Source organism: Curcuma longa, chromosome 21, assembly GCF_044706935.1.
Source record: "Curcuma longa cultivar G26 ecotype Majalengka, Jawa Barat chromosome 21, ITB_CL_G26_1.1, whole genome shotgun sequence".
In the NCBI taxonomy this organism is placed as follows: Eukaryota; Viridiplantae; Streptophyta; class Magnoliopsida; order Zingiberales; family Zingiberaceae; genus Curcuma; species Curcuma longa.
In genome coordinates this window covers 1,010,639-1,027,386 of record NC_133881.1, presented here as the reverse complement: position 1 = coordinate 1,027,386, position 16,748 = coordinate 1,010,639, and the positions used below count along the sequence as shown (strand labels likewise).

Here is a 16,748-nt window from a genome sequence, read left to right as displayed (position 1 = left end):
TGGACTGTACTTCAGGCTCAGCGTGTGTTTAATCCTAATTCCATTTGGACTCTCGAAGTTATCTCATATCAGTCATCTCGACCTTGCATCTCGGTCTCGAGTCTTATCTCAGTCATCTCGGTCTTGAGTCTCATCTCAGACATCTCGGTCTCAAATATCGTCTCGGTGTCTTGGCCTCATATCTCATCTCAATCATTTCGGTCTTGAGTCTCATTTCGGCCATCTCGGCCTCAAGTTTCGTCTCGGCCATTTCAATCTCAAGTTTCGTCTCGACCATGATTCTCGTCTCAGGCCTTTCACCTCGGCTGACTTCATCCTAGGCTCCACCTTTAGGTCTTCCGTGAATAGCTATTTTACGTGGCTTACTAAACGGAAACGTGAATATTCTCACAGACATGCAGCAATCCAAGAATGAACAAGCGATTATAAAGTTGTTAGAACTGATCCTCTCGGATATCCTTTCTTTTTTTTCACATAAGGTCAAAAGGGAATGACCATCAGATTTGATCCCCTTGCAAGTTACTATAAGACATTACCCCATCCAACATAGAGATGCTTTGAGCAGGTTATAAAAAGTCCAACACACAGTCTTATTTGAGGTTGGACTCTGAAAACTCTATTAATATTATCTTCTTTTCTGTCCACATTTCATCATTTTTTTGCATAACCCAAACTTGAATGTCAGCGTGGCTTGGATTGAAAATCCCTGATACCAGTCTAATATATCTTTGAAGTGTGTTTCAGGTTCTCATTGTCTCTTGCATCCTAACTCATCCAGGAGGTTGCACACGGTAAACTATTCGTTGACTGATGGCTTGACCATCCGTGGTATTTGATCTGAACACTTTCCTTTCGAGTCCTTGTCGTGTTGGTCTCGACATAGGAACGAGAAGCAAACCAAGAAGAGTATGGAACTGGAGATATGGCAGATGGATTTCCCAGGACAAACAGAAAACATCCAACACACTCATCCTAGCCGTCTTGATTGTGGAAAACAAGACCGATTGCCAATTGGGTTTGGGTCAGCCCAATCAACAAGTAGGGTTATAAACAAGTTAATTTTATGGTGTTTAAATTTATTTGATAGGATAATCGAGTCTAAAACAAATTAAATAGTTGAAATGATTGTTCAAATTCGATTTAATTTCTTTTTTACAATTTTAATTTATTTATATGCCATGAGTTATGATAATAGAAATTTATTTTTCTACTTTAAAAGTATATTTATTTATTTACTATGCCCATAATAATTTTATAGATGAATATAATTAATAATTAAATTTATTTATTTAAAATTTATTTATTTAATTGATCTTATCTATATTGAATGAATATAAATAAATTTTTATTAAATTGAACATCAAATTTATTCATAAAATATTAACTTACTAATGAGTTGGACCGTCTACTTAATTTTTTAAAATAAATAAATAAATTGAAATCTAAGATACAGAACAGTAATTCTTTAATATTTCTAAGTTACAGAGAAGTTATTTTGATTTATTTTTTGTCGTTTTTTAGAATCCTTTCCCTTGCAAGAACATCATTTGAGTCCTTTGTGCCCAAACTCATACAAAGTTTTCCTCAAGTTCCTATCAGCTTCACGACCTTATCAAAATTTTTTATATAAAAAGAAAATTATAGGCATCTTTTTGTCTTTTGTTTTCCAAAAAAATCTTTTTTTCTATATAAATCCTCTAATTTAGGAATCGAAAAACTGGAGACAGTTGGGAGCAATCAAACAGTGGTAAAACAGTAGGTTTCTGTCTGCTTGCTCGAAAAGGCTTTATTGCCATGGCAGCTGCCTTCTGTCTTTACATCCATTTTATCAGACAAGGAGATTCCACTTGTCTTCTTGTCCAACCAGTTTCGCCTCTGACGATCCCACAGAAGAATCCCAAGCCCCACCCTTCCCTTCCTCACTCGGCCAATTGCGACATCAGAATCAAGAAACCCAGAACAAGAACAGATTTAGTTTCATGGAAAGGTAATTAATGAAGAAAAGATGATATCATATTGATTTCTATAGTTTTTTATAAGATTTCTGAATCAACAACTTCATCTTTTTTATCAGAGAATTCACATTCTAATCTCACAGTTTTGGAGGGGAAGACCACAGAGATGCTAAATAGAACAGTCTTCGGAGAAGCAATACTTATCCAAATAAAGCTAAAAGAGCCTCTTCTTCCTCAAAATTTCTGTGTGTCTGTGCTTCTTCTGCTCCCGCTGGTGCTGCTGCACTTGAATTCAGTGGTGACTGCAAATGTCCAAAAGCTTTTTCCTTCCCTCCACAATCTCATCAAACAAGTCATCCAGCTCGCCGACGAGGTTTTCAGTTCCAATTCTTAATGTCAAAAACCAGTCTTTTAGTCGCTCCACCTTCTCCTTCAGCCTCCCTGCGGCGACATCTGGTTCGGCCTCGGCCTTCTCCAGCTTCTCCCTCAGTTCCTCCGTCGCTGCCCGAGCCGCCCGAAACTCCTGCATCAGCGTTCCCGGACCGCCGCCGAGCTCCTCCACCTCCCCCAGAAGCCTCTGTTGCAGCCTCGCCATCGGAGTGGAGTAACCTCCGGCGTGAAAGGCAGAGCCGTCGAAGTTTCCCTGTTCGGGAGAGCAGTAGACGGATCCCCATATCAGGATTAGGAGGAGGAACGAGCTTACGTTCCTCAGCGCGTATAACACTCCTCTGAAGCCGTTGAATCCGTTGAGCCTGGACTCGGAGAAGGCCCTCTCGTCGTCCAGTCGAAGCGAGTCCGGCTCCAATTTGGTCTCCGCCAACACCCTGTTCTCCTCCTCCAGCCTCATTGCTTCTCTCCGGCAAACTGAGATCGCTCGCAGCGCCTGTCAGATTTTTAAAATAAATTAAATTAAATTTTAAAAAATAAATATAATATAACAATAAGAACATTCTAAAAAAAAATCCAACTTTGAGCTGCAACAAAGCTTTTTGAGAAGCTAAGGATGTCAATTCGGACCTGGAGAGCGAGATCAGGATTGGGGTTCCGGCTCCAGTCTTCGAGGGAGGATACCAAGTCAGCTCCACGGGAGTTGTAACTCTCCATGCCCGAGACGCCAAGCTTGATGACATGGCAGACGTCCCAAAGGCGGGAGCTTTCATCCATGTACTCGTCCAGCCACCGCTCACCGGCGGGCAGGTGGAGCTTCTTCACCAGGTCGATGAGCTGCGAATGAAGGGAGCGGAGGAGCGCAATGGCGCGCTGCAAGAACTGGAGCGACATGAAGGTGTTCGAGGAAAGGTCGAGCTCATCTAGACCTGCAGAGAGCGAAGAGAAGAAGCCATTGACAGAGTAAGGAGAAGGCCTCATGGGATTACGAGAAGAGAGAGAGAGAAGTATGAGGGAGAAGGTGAGGATCGGTGGGTTGAGGTAAGCCTTGGGAGGAGAGGAGATTTAACGAGATGAAAGTGGGAGGAGGACAATGATGGGTGTCTCCTGCGAGGGGAGAAGGATGATTAGGAATCTGCAGTGTTGAGTTGTTTAGTGGCAGTAAGGAAGAGCAGCAAGTCATTGAAGTTGGAACTTAATCCTCTCTCATGTATTGTATTCATTGCTCTCTTCTCCTTCGACTGGTCCTCGTTCTCAGATAGGTTGTTACCTTTTTAACTCCTCTTGGTGCTGCATCTACTATACATGTTGGGGTGGGTGGCGTGGGGGAGGCCACCACAATCTTTACTTCTCTTTGTGCTAATTCGATCTCTCCCTTTAATTCCAAATCCAGGACCAGCAGTAGATAGTGGAGCAAGGGTCCCCTGCTTCAAGTGCTTTCTGCTTTGATAAACTGTGTTCTCCAACCTCTTTCAATTATCAGTACTAGTAGGAAGACCACTCTTTGTCCTTAAGCTCGACGATCGGTTTGCTGAAGCCTTTTCATGATGCACAGCTCAGTAATACACTAATCAATGGAATTGGAAAAAGGAAGGAAGGGTGGGTTTTGTCCAGCTGCAGGATGCACCATCATCCTCGAGAGTACGTATGTTGTTGCTTCATTCCAACAAGGGAATGATGGGATTTCCTGGACCAACCTCCACTCACATCAACTGGTTCTTCTTTCTTAATTTTCTGCACCGAGATTTGGTTCTCGGTGTGCAGAAGCTGCAGTGGCCTTGTCTTTGCTGAATGGCAGGAACCACTCGAGCACTTTTTCTTTTATATACATTTTTTTCTTTCTGTTTTTCAGACTAAAAAGCTTATTTGGACAGAGGGAGCAAACTGCCAACGCGGAGAGACTCCTGCTGAATTTTCCACAGCCACATGGAAAACTAAGATTGGGGAGCTGTCGAGGAGTTAGGATGAAGGCAAAATCAGAAGATCCTCCAAGAATATAATTGAGTTGATTATAATTAAATTGATGAAATATACTTATAAAAGAGAGTAAGGGTTCAAATTTTGATGAAGCTCGAATAATACCCTTTTTCATCGTGATCAATTGTAGTTTCTCGATTTATTTTCTCACAGATAGTCGTGGAGCTGACCGTGTGGGGCTGCTGGGTGGTGGATTCCATCTTTTTATAGAACAAAAGATCATCTTCGGGGGCATAGTTGAGTTGGTTACGATATAACAGACTTGTAGAAGAGAATAAGGATTCGAATCTCGACGAAACCGAGATAATACTCTTCTTTATCGTAGCTAACTGTAATTTTTCGATTTACCTCTTTATAGATGATCGTAAAGGTGATTGTGTGAGACATGACGAATTTTATCTTTTATAGAAAAGAAAATAAATGAGGGAAAACTAAAGTGAGTGAATGGAACTAGACAGCTAGTGGTGGGTGGAGTAGAAGGAGCTTCAGTGATTTAATGGAGTGGAAGGAAGGAGGCACTGTAGCTGCCTGGGTGGTAGGATGCAAGATCCTAAATACACAATCACATTGTTGAAGTGCCAATGAAGTCAAGCATTTTGAGAGAGCAATTTTTATTGAGGTGGTAATGCGGATATTAAAAATAGATATTTTTATATTTAATTAAATATTTATGAATCTATTTTTAATTATGATGTATTTTTTTAATATTGTTTAGATTTTTTTATTATTATATAATCGAGCTCGACTTGGAATCGGCTCGAAACAAAACGCGGATTCCCGCCTTCCCGCAAGCGCTATGCGAAACGAAGGAGCGGCGGAGGCGGAGGCGGAGGCGGAGGCGGAGGCGGAGGCTGCATTGGGAAGACGCTATCGACGTCGACGACTCCGATCTCTTCCCTCTTCTCGCACCTTCTTCCTCTTCTTCGCATCCCCGAACTATCTGCTCCCCTCAGCTCCCACTTCTCCGGTCCTGCTCCCGTTTCCCTCGCCCTCTTTCTCAATCCGTCACCACCACTCCTCGCCATCATCCTCCTTCGCCGACTCTGTCCTCCGAGGGTTTTTCGCCTTCCTCTTCCCGCATCATCCCCGGCCCCGCGGGCGCTGTGCAGGTTGCTATGCGCCGTCAGTCCGCCGCCGATGCCGCCCGGCGAGAAGGCCTGCTTTCGAGAGGAGAAAGGAGTGATCGTGGGAAGGAGTTAGAAGCCGAAGAGGAAGATGGGGATTTCAGGCTCAGCCCTTGGCTGTGCGCGTTGGAGTTCCTGGGTATGCCTCCACGTCGAGATTATACTTGCGAGTTACTTCGGCGGAGTCATTCATATATCGCGTGTTCTTTCTTTCCATTAGGGGAGGATCGTGAGCTTGTGTGGAGGATCGACTCGATCAAGACTCGGGCTGCCCATCGCGTGCCGCAGGTGCGGATTGACATCTTGTGGATTTAGGGTTTTGTTTAATTTGGACGGTTTTGATTGCGTTCTCGTGAATCTCAGGTAGTAGGAATCGTCACATCCTGCACGCTCAATGGGCTGGGCGATCTATTTCTCACTCTGAAGGTACTTTGTCTTTCGAAGTTATATTGAAGCGGAAACCCTAATTGATTGTGAATGATCCTCCTTTTAGGACCCCACAGGCTCGATTGGAGCTTTTGTCCATCATGGAGTCCTCTTGGATTGCAATCTCGGTGGCGATATATCGGTTGGCTGCGTCCTCATTCTCAAGCAGGTTACAATCATTTACCAGAACTTGAGTTTACATTTGCTCCTATCTTCTGTTCATGTCCAATTGGTTGAGTTAGTGAATTTTTTCTGTCATGTTTTTTTCAATTGGTGAAAACACAAGCTTCGATATATTCTTCCTGTTCAGGTGGTTGCTTTCTGTCCAGCTTACTCCATTTATTTGAATGTAACGTCAAAGAATGTGGTGAAGGTGAGTTATTCTCGTGTTTCAGGCAATATTTTAGGTCGATCAGTTCCTTTATGATATTTTAGCTAAACGCCTTTTTTCCTACTGAATTTTATCATCTAATCAATGTGTAAATTTTGATATTAGCAGTTGGATGGATTTCAATGTTTTATGATTTGATTGGTGATTATTTATGCACTCCTCTTGAAGTTAAGCTTCTACCAAAATGCACCAACCACATTATAATCTCAAACAAGTAATGTGGTAACTAGATGATGTTAAAGGAAAGAGATTATTTGAAAATCTTCCCAGTTTGCATTGGTATCATTTAGATTCCTATCCGACTATTTCATGATATATCCCTGATATTTTCTCTAGTTATAATGATATACTTCCATTTGATATATTATGTATGATATTTGTTTTTTCCTTTTATGTTATGTGGTATTTTTTTATAGAATAAAGTGTCGTGTAAACAATGATCATACTTTGAATGAGAAGTTATTCTACTTTATCATCTTATTTTACATGGTATCAAACACCAAGAGCCTTGGCGTCAAGAGGAGGGCTCCTCTCCCCTCCCCTCTATGTAGCTATTATTCTTCCTTCTAGCTCTCCACTTTTCATCAAGATATCCTAGTGTTCTTGGTCACCACTCTAAGGTTGGGAATCTCATGAACAAGATACTCATCATTGCTCGTTTCCTCAAATCTCTCTAATCCAACTAAACTCCTTTGCGCTTTTATATCCTCTAGTTTGTTCTCAATTCTCAATAAGCTCTGGGTGACTTGCAATGTTAGTCACAATGAGCACAAGTATGGAGTTATGTTGCTGCATCTCTCTCAATCTAAAGAATCTTATTAGCCGCATCATTCATTCATCTTGTCACTTTAACCCCAAGACTTGAGATCATCTGTAGATCTTGTGAGCAGTCAATCTAATGTTAAGCGGCTAATTGAAATCTGCAAATGCATTGTAGATACCTCATCGTTGTCAATATAAATTATCTTGGGCTAGGCATACCGTCCAATTTGGCTATAGGAAGTAATCATAATGAGGAAATTGACATTAAACATTTAACTAGGCCTTTTGTTTTTGACACTAGAACAAGCTTATCCACCTTTGGCTTGAATATGGTAGTCTATTATGTTGAGCTTCTGGAGACGTGATATCACGGCCTTCTTTTATTTTCTGATTCACTACAATGAGAAATTATTCTTTTTATGATTGTCAGATTTTTATTTAATTATTTTTTTGAACAGTGATTTGATTGTTTGTTTTCCAGATAAAAATGACTCCCTATTTAAATAATTCCTCTATAAATAAGGTAACTGCTAGATGCACGATCTAGCCTGCAGGTTTCCTGAATGTTTTTCACATCTGGCTATGAATCGATCATCAACATTGAAGTGTTTAGAGCCAGTTGAAATAATTCATAGTGTTTCCATGCATGCTACTATGCTTTGAGCTCTTCCCTATAACAGTGTTGATATTAAAACAGGACTGGCTAGTAGATAATCATTCATTACAACGTGATGCCCTTTTGAGACGATATAATTCATTCATTACAACGTCTAGTAAACTTAGGATAACTTGATTGTTGCTGTTGTTTATGTTAACTCACCTATTGGATATTTTCTTCATGGATAGGATATCTAATCACTTTTGATTGAACAGCTTATTAAAAAGGATTGTACATCACCTCCAATACTACCATTAAATAAAACCAGAGGTTTGTCTAAGGAATAGTTCCTATCATCCTCGTATAACTTGCTGATATTCCTTCATAAGGTTAACATAGCTTAACTTCTCCAGGTCATAATATGGAATCTGGTTTTGGGACATCAGGATTAGAAACATCCTATCTGAATTCAACTAAAACTCTTTTTGATGACTCTAGTAAATTGGAATATGACAATAGAGCGACAATGGCTAATCTGAATAAAGTTGTTGCTGGAGGCTTGTCATCTGAACCCTGTGCCACAGTTTGCAACAAAAGAGCTGCTGACTGGATAGACTTAGAGTTCATGGAAGCGGGAAATCAGTTAGCAGCTGGAGAACGTGATCCGAGGCCTAAATTGGATTGCCATGAAGAAATGAGGAAAACTTTAAATTTGCAAAGCACAACAGTTGGGGTTGATCAATGTGCAACAAGTTTACCTTGTAGGATTCAAACTGCAGATGTTTCTTCCTTGTTATCGTGTGAGCAGTTATATTCTCTTCCAAACAATACAGGCGTAGCAGTTGCAGAAGCAGCAGTGCCATTGACAGCACACAAATCTTATACTGATAAGGACAAAAGAAATATGAACAGTGGAAAGCTTACTGACAGTTCCCAGACAGACACAGATAGAAGATATATATGTGATGATATGCTTAAAACTACCACCTCATCCATCCCTGCCAATCCTGGTCTTAGAACAACTGAAACTAAAAGAATAATCTCAGGAGTTTCTGTTGCACAATGGACTGATGAACAACTATCAGAACTTTTTGCGGATTATACTGATGATGCCGATTTAGTTAATTTCGGTTTTTGATTCCCCAAAAAGGTAGTGTTTATCACAGGAAATATAACATTGTTGTTTTGCTACATTTTGTCACATTATTTGTTTTGCAGGAAATTGGTGCTTCCGGTATGCCTCTGATAAATGGCCACATGGATGTACATAGCAACTTTTGCTCAATCAAACCTTCAGTGCATTTGCTGGTAATTAACTCCCTATTGAGCTTACAATTAATGTCCCTTGTTTCATCCCTGCCTCCACGGTCGGTTCTATTATCAGGTTTACTTGCATTTTTGTTTGTTGCTCTGCAATGATCATCTACTTCGTTCATTCCTTTTGACTCTTGCTAATTTTCATCCATGTTAGTAGTTCATGGTCCCAATGGGTGACACTATTTAGGCAGTGCCTTTTATAGACAGCATTTTCTTTGTTAGATCAAGATGTTGAAGAAAGTTGTACTGTTTAGAGATTAAATGTTGCTTTAAACTGTTTGTCAAATTGTTATCTTCTACCCAACTGCGATTTTGTTCTTCATTTTGCTCTTGGTGATTCTTAAACCCAACATATTAGGGTAAGCTTAGGAAAGGATGATTTTATTTCTAAATATCAATTTAGTATTGTTTTAATTATAGAAAAAATCAAGTCAACGAGTAATATGTTATGCACGATATTTTTTTTAATATAACTTAAGTATTCGAATTTTACGATCGGGCTCTCTCTCTTTTTTAAACACTAGTATTTCACCCGTGCAATGCACGGGAAGTTATTTTATATAATGAACAATTAAAATTAGTAAGTATGAGTTTTTAATAAATAATTAAAATACAAATAAGTTAAATTAGCTATAGATTGTACAATTAGAAAAAAAATATATGTTATCTAAATAAAAATTTGGAAAAAAACATTTACAACCGATAATGGAAAACCTGATTTTTTATTTCGATCCTTAAATCAAAAGCTATTTTTCTAATAAGCTCAACACACTCTCTATCCCAAAGCAGGAAAAGATCATTTCCAGTATTGTCTAAAACTCGGGCTCGAATTTTGAACTTATCAAAACATAAATATTTAAATAAATCATAATATATCACATTAAAATAATATATTACAGAAGATTATATTATGTTCATTAAACAAACCTCAAATTTTCAATCATATCAAAATGATCACACCTTTCATAATAAAATTTATCACCCATCGGAGTGACCTTCTTGGGACACTTTTTACACGATAAATATGAACAATTGCTGTCAGACTCTACACTTACAATCCTTGCATAAATCAAAAAACTTCCAACCTATAGGTAGACAAAACAAAATAGTCTATAAGTACAACAAAAATTGTTAAAATGTAACTTAATTTCAGATGAAATAGGGAAATGTAGATAATAATATATTTTATATTAGATTCTGTTACGAATCATAGAATAAAATTTAAATTAGACATCATTATTTTCATAAACTTGCTCTATAGTCCTAAAAAATCCTTTGCAATCGAAAGTTCTTCCAAGATTGTTTGTGCAGATGACACTGAAATAGTGCTGGTTGAATTTGGGATATTGCAATCGGCAGTAATCCTTAAAATGAACATTGCAATAATATTTAGTTATATATATATATAATGAATAACTAAATTTTTTGCTCTACACATTTGTAGAACAATAATAACAGATTCTTCACCTACTTTTTTCAAGTATGTCATGATGTCATTGACAAAGTCTCCCCACAAAGTACATGATAGCTTATTGTTCCTAAAATAGTAAAATAACTGATTATTAAAAAATATTAAAATACTGGATGTAAGATGTTATGATGTTATTGATAAAGTCTCCTCACAAAATAAAAAAAGAATAAAACAATACTTACTCCGAATCTTCTAAGACAAAATCAAGAAGTTTTGTAAGACGACCACCAAATTCTTTACATGACCTTCTTTGATAATGAGTTTTACTCTCTCCATGATCGGACGTTTTATTGTTCCATGTATGCGTTCATCCTACAAATATATAGAAAGAGTAATTATATTTATATTTTCTAACAGTAATCAGATATATATACGTAAAAAAAATACAACCTCTTTATCATGAAAGACACACTCCAAGCTAAAATCTCCGTTGTTTCCATATGCAGGTAGATCGTAACAACGAACTAATCGGAGTTTCAATGCCCACTGCATTTTTGAAGGGTTAACCTCTCGGATGAGATTAAACAGAGAATCCATTTTTTTATTTTAGCCTAAAGTGAGTAAGTGAAGATATTGCAATCCTAATTTATAGAGTATGTGCAACCTCGCCCTCATTTGGAATATGTGGTATTTGATAGGATCTTTAAATTATTCAATATATTTATTAATTTATGTTTTACCATTTAATAATAAGAATTCGAGCATTAAAGTTTATGCTTAATTTGGATTAAAATGCATTTAAAAATTTATGGTATTAATATGGATTAATATGGATGAAAAGTTGTATTATCAATCAATTATAGCTGTGTAAGTTTGTTTCCATATAGATAAATATGTCTATTTATAGAAATGATATTTTGGCGGAAAATTTTTAGACAGACAACTCTGTTTTTATATATATATAGATTATAATAGATGAATCAATTATTCATTTTTAAAGTAAATTTCTTTTGTATAATATTGTGTTGCACTGTTACTAAAGTATAAAGTTCAAATTGTGTAGACTTTTTTTATTTTTAAGTTGAAATTAGCATATGGACAAGAGCCAGATTTAGATAGATCATGATATGGCAGCTCTTCATTGTCAGATTAAATAAGTACAAGTCTCAGCCAAAACACAGGAAATCTATTTTTGCCTTCAAGGCAAAGAATTGCACTTCAAACACTGAATGCTGCAAGCATAGAGAGATAGAGATAGCTCCCGTAGTAGCTTGATATTTACATAAATTACAATCCATAGTTTTCATAGTTCTAACCAACACTATGCGCAGACGGTAGGCCTGATACGACCATCTTGGGGTGCAAATATTTTTCATAAAAGATCTCAGGCAGTCTGTTCGTGTGATCCGATGAACACAGCTAAACAGATGTGCAACCAGACAAGAACATCTTCCTCCTTATCAGTCAATGCAATCAAAGATCTGCTTTACCAACCAATTGGTTCCAGAAGTAGGTGCAGGAAGTTGCATATCGTTGCATGCTTTGCATACCTTACGTCTACTCTGGGAGCAGGAAGTTGTATTTCTTTCCATAAGTAATGAATACATTCTGAAATCTGCTCATAAACCAGCCCTTTAGGATTCTGTTTTTTTTTCTGTACCACAATGCACATGGAAATGAGCAATTAGAACATAGCTATAATCTTCAACTTGTAGATGCTCCCTAACCCTCTGAGATTCTAACTCTCTGATATCTCTTCAGCGTCTCCATGGAAAAATTCTCCAGTGCTTGAAATATCGGTCCTAACCCCATTCTTAAGTTACTTGCTGTTGCCTGTTGCACTTGTTTTAAGGTCTCTTCATGTCTGGCTGTCTCTTCATCCAATCTTCTCTTTATTTCATCCAAGGACATAGTGTTCTTGTGACGTAAAGCCTCATTCGAAATAGGTAACACTGTTTTATCTAGCACAAGTTCCTGCTTACTGAGTCCATTTTCCTTTTGCAGTGACTTAAGCCTTCTTGCAAAATCTTTGGACAAATTTTCGGCCCTCATTTTCTGATGTTGCTCCTCATTCTGTGTCTCCCATAGCTTGTGTACATTTACTGCAAAAGCCCGCATTGAAACTATCACTTCATCCACAGATATACCTACAATGTGATGCCAATCATTCGTGATTATAACAGCATCAGGGGCACCAATCCTGCTTGGGGAGAACGGTGTAACCCCATCGGGTGTCTCTTCCCTTTCCTGGTGAATCCATTTCAGCAACCAACCATTCAAGGATTCAAGATAGGTCTCTTGAGCACGAATCCAATTGGTGAAACAGGAACACCAATTCAGGAGTTCAGCTTCCAATTCTTGGGTGGCCTTAGTCACAGAGCTACCTGTTCTGGCAACGAGATCATGACTTTTGCTTTTGATGATAACCTGAAACTGCTTGTGATGGCAATCAAGCACAGACCTCCACATTTTGACCAATCTGCAAAGCAAAAACATGATCAAGCAAAAATGCATGATATGAAGCAGTTAGTTGACAATGTAAAAGACTGAGTGGAGTATTTTGAATCAACTAGAACCCAAGCAAATAACTGTCGACGCACCTATTTCTGTGAATCAAACAAGCTAACCTTATGTAAGATATTAGTGTAACAGGCTTATGTTATGAGAAAAGCATACCCTTGGATTAGCTCGATCAGTTGGGGCCGCAATTCTTCATCTCTTAACTTGTGTATCCTCTTTGAAATGTGACTGGCAGATCTAATTACAATGTTTAACTTCGTAAGTAGGTTTCTTATTAAAGCACGGGTGGAATCGATCTGTGAGGACTCTGCACCATTATTGTCCAGAGCTTTGAGTTGGTTCCACTCCCTTTCGTAGATGATTCGCAGTCTTTCTTCTTCCTGGAACAAGCAAGAACGAAAACAATTTCAAATCTTTTCATGATGGTTCCCTCATGTCGTGACTCAACATGAACCACTGATGCAGCACCAAATGAATGAGTGAATAACAAAGAGCGAAAACACAAGCTCAAAAAATCAGTTGCTAACATCGTTGAGAAACTCATAAGAAAAGCAAGTAAAAACTATGTTAGACTGAGTCGTTGATTTGATCAATTGAAGATAAAAATGGAGATATAGATTGCAAGATGGGAAAAGACACTCTGCTATAAAGCAAAAGTCAGAAACTGCCATAAGCAAGTCGATACATGATACACGATTTGCAGAGTAGCAAGAAAAAATATGAGGAAAGGAGGTCCTCCAGCTACGAGAAGGCCAGCTTCTAGAGGGTGACCTTGGAAAGTATTCTGTATAACACAAAATCTTTCTACCATTTAAAATTTTATAAAATAAGGAACAAAGCATTTTCAGATTTGGGAAAATTGAATTCAAGAAAAAATGATAAAGGAAATTGCTAAGCCTCTAGCTAGCTATAACTTCTCGAAACCCATCATGTATACGAAGTTACATTTCCTTAATGATTGTTGCTGCTTCAATTGATGAGGAAGTTAAAAATCAACTAGTAGATAACTAAGGAAGAAACGCTGATGGATTGAAGAAACAATTCGATATAAATTTACCTGAACGATCTTATGAAGTTTTTTCTCCCACACATATAACTTGTCCAGTGTTGATGAAAGTTTTCCAGGATCAAATCAACCCAGATCAGCGTTTTTTGTTGTCCGTGATCTTGCAGCAGCTAAATGTTTTGAATTGGTCGACAAAGACTGTGACTGTGTCTGAACAGGCAAAATGACAGGATCCAACATCCTAGATAGGATCACTGCTTAAAGTGAAAGATCAAGAGTGAAACAATGAGGACTTTGTGCCATATGTAAGAAAGTAGCAATCTTGCATAAGAGTTACTTATCATAAATGCATTAGCATGCAGACGATATCGATGGAATTTAGAATCAGTAAGATATCTTTCAGAAACTTGTTTCCAAGCAGCACAGACTTACTGTATATTTTCTCAAATTTAAACAGCCAGACTAATGTTTCAGATAGAACCAACAAACCAATAATAACAATATCAAGCAAGGAACATTCTGAGGTCAGCTAATTAAGAAAGTACCATGGCAAACAATATTTTTATTCCTTTGGTGGAGAATTAGTATCTGTTGTCTAAACACACAGATAATTAGACAGAATTCTGGATGTTCTGATCAAGGAAAACAAGAACGTAGCCAAGAGACATAAAGGGCATCATATTTGACTACAAAGAAAAAGATTCAATGGTGATGTACCAACCTCTCAAAATCCTGTTCCTTGATCTATACTTCAGCTTGCCTACCTCAAGCATCTCAGAGACCTCCTTGCTGCAGCGGGCTGCTGATTCAAATTCTTCTTTGATATCCTTCACAACGTCCATTAAATCCCTCGAACCAGGTATGAATAGGGCATCAGACTTGCTGTCATCAGTGATAGGTGATGTTTCATCAGCAAAACTCACGCTTCTGTTCTTTGTAAAAACTTCCTTCTCATCGTCTTCGACTTTACTGGCCTGTGCAATACCCTGATGCTCTTCTTGTGCCTTTGAAGAAACTGTATCATTGTTCAGATTGGCTTCTTGTTCCATTGAAGACACATTCGAGCTCCTGCCGGAGACAGTCCCAGTTGCTTCCACAGTGGAACTTCTCTCGCTCGAGACACCACGGAATCTCTATCCTTTTTCTTCAACTTCCTCTTCTTCCCAGCTGCCTTAATGGACTCCTGCTCTGTTTCCTCTTCCAAATCTGGAATTCCTTCCTTCTCCCTTACTTCGCTTGAGTTAGGACTGCTGGTCGACGATCCCCCACCCTGAAAGTACCCCGGTATCATCTGCTCATACGAATCGAAAGGGTTAAAGAAGTCCCAAGCAGATCCTTCAGGCGGCGACGGCGGCGGAGGTGGATCAGCAGGTTTATCTTCCATCACAGTTTGGCTCTTACCATAAAAGTTCTGATCTTGAACAGGCGGGGGCTGCAATGACTCTGTTGGAGCACCATAACTGGGATAGCTGTATCCATACTCGTAACCATATCCCACATGAGCAGTATTGGACCATTGCGGATAGGGATTCTGATAGACCGTGGTAGCCGAGAACGTGGAGGCCTTCTTCATATAGTAGTAATTAGGGATGGGGGTACCATAATACGGATATTGAGAAAAAGAACGCGATGAATCTTCGCCGCCTACATCGAGTTCGCTACTTTTTCCGGCAATTTCATCAAGTTCGGTGTCGGAAGGCAGTTGCAAATGAGAATCGTGAGAATGCGAGTGCGGATGCGAAAGCGAAGCGAAAGTAGAAGCCGAAGCACCCACCGAGCCGCCACCGGCAATCTCCCCGTCCGACCTCTCGGTCTCGGCCTTCGCCTTGCCTTTACCTTCAGCGGGCGGCAATGTCAGCACGGGGGACGCCGGCGGCACCGACACCGGCGCCGCCACGAGCTCCTCCTTCACGAACCGGTGCAACGCGTCCCCGACGCGGCCGAGCGCGCGGAAGTAAGCAGCATGCGCCTCCGCGAGCGCGAACCTATGCTCGACCGCCGCCCGTATGAGCTCTCGCCGCTCCCGGCACAGCACGACCAGCGGCGGTTCCTCCACCTTGGAGCTCCGGCACCCCATCACAAGACGCCTACAGCACCGCCATTGCTTCGCATTCCCAGCCAAACAAACAAAAAAAAAGAAACCGTAACACCCAATGCCAAGCGAAACCCTAACCTAAAACAGACCTCGAAAGCCAACTCCAGGCTCGTCTCCTCACTTTGCCATCCGGGTAAGCTCAAAAAAACCCTCTCTTTTCTTATTTTTTCAGGGCTTCTAGCTTTTGCTCCTGCGCTAGATTCGGCTGAGGGAAGAAAGTGCCAGAGATCGAGCGAAGAAAGGAATCTAAGCAAACGGAGAGCGAGCGAGAGAGAGAGAGAGAGAAAGAGATGAATAACTGGAGGAACAAGAAGGGACATGCAGAAGCGAGAGACTTATGTTGCGAATCGAGCACGAACCCGAAATGCTGTCGATTTTACAGAATCAAATTCGACATCATTTTACCCGTTCTCATACCCTCACAGCGATAGGCTGCTTCTAAATCATTCGAAAGCGATCTCTCGAGTAAGAGTCTGCGTCAGGCTGGTAACGGTGAGCAGTGCATAAACCCTGGATAGGGACCACATGGCGCGGTGGGGGACCGAGCCGCGCAAGGTTCCAGCCACTGGTTGGGTCCCACGTTGTCCTTGGGACGCGACCAAGATCTCGCTTTTCGTGACGGTGGGTGGACTCTGGATTCACAGATGGGGTTTGAAGCTTACTCGAAACCAATAACAGATTTTGAATGCATTTTTTTTTATCTATCTATCTCATATAATTTTTTTATCGACTATTAAAATAAAAAAATAGAGTTCAATGTCATAAATTTTTTTATCTAA

General features: G+C 39.6%; 2 protein-coding genes and 1 pseudogene across 2 annotated transcripts; 1 reads left to right on the top strand and 2 right to left on the bottom strand.

Annotated features, from left to right (window-relative positions):
• Positions 1-2,070: 2,070 nt before the first annotated feature.
• Positions 2,071-3,479, bottom strand: LOC141815519 (uncharacterized). Its single transcript, XM_074703462.1, has 2 exons — positions 2,973-3,479; positions 2,071-2,838 (listed from the first exon to the last, which is right to left on the bottom strand). The coding sequence occupies exons 1-2, from the start codon at positions 3,321-3,323 to the stop codon at positions 2,248-2,250; spliced, it is 942 nt and encodes a 313-aa protein (XP_074559563.1). The 5' UTR covers positions 3,324-3,479; the 3' UTR covers positions 2,071-2,247.
• Positions 3,480-5,115: 1,636 nt separating this feature from the next.
• Positions 5,116-8,758, top strand: LOC141814217 (uncharacterized). The gene is given in 8 exon segments (XM_074702162.1): positions 5,116-5,174; positions 5,176-5,582; positions 5,664-5,731; positions 5,807-5,869; positions 5,937-6,038; positions 6,180-6,242; positions 7,896-7,950; positions 8,034-8,758. Coding segments are annotated over 8 exon segments (1,542 nt in total).
• A 3,312-nt stretch (positions 8,759-12,070) lies between these two features.
• On the bottom strand, positions 12,071-15,951 carry LOC141814148 (uncharacterized; annotated as a pseudogene).
• Between the last annotated feature and the right edge of the window lie 797 nt (positions 15,952-16,748).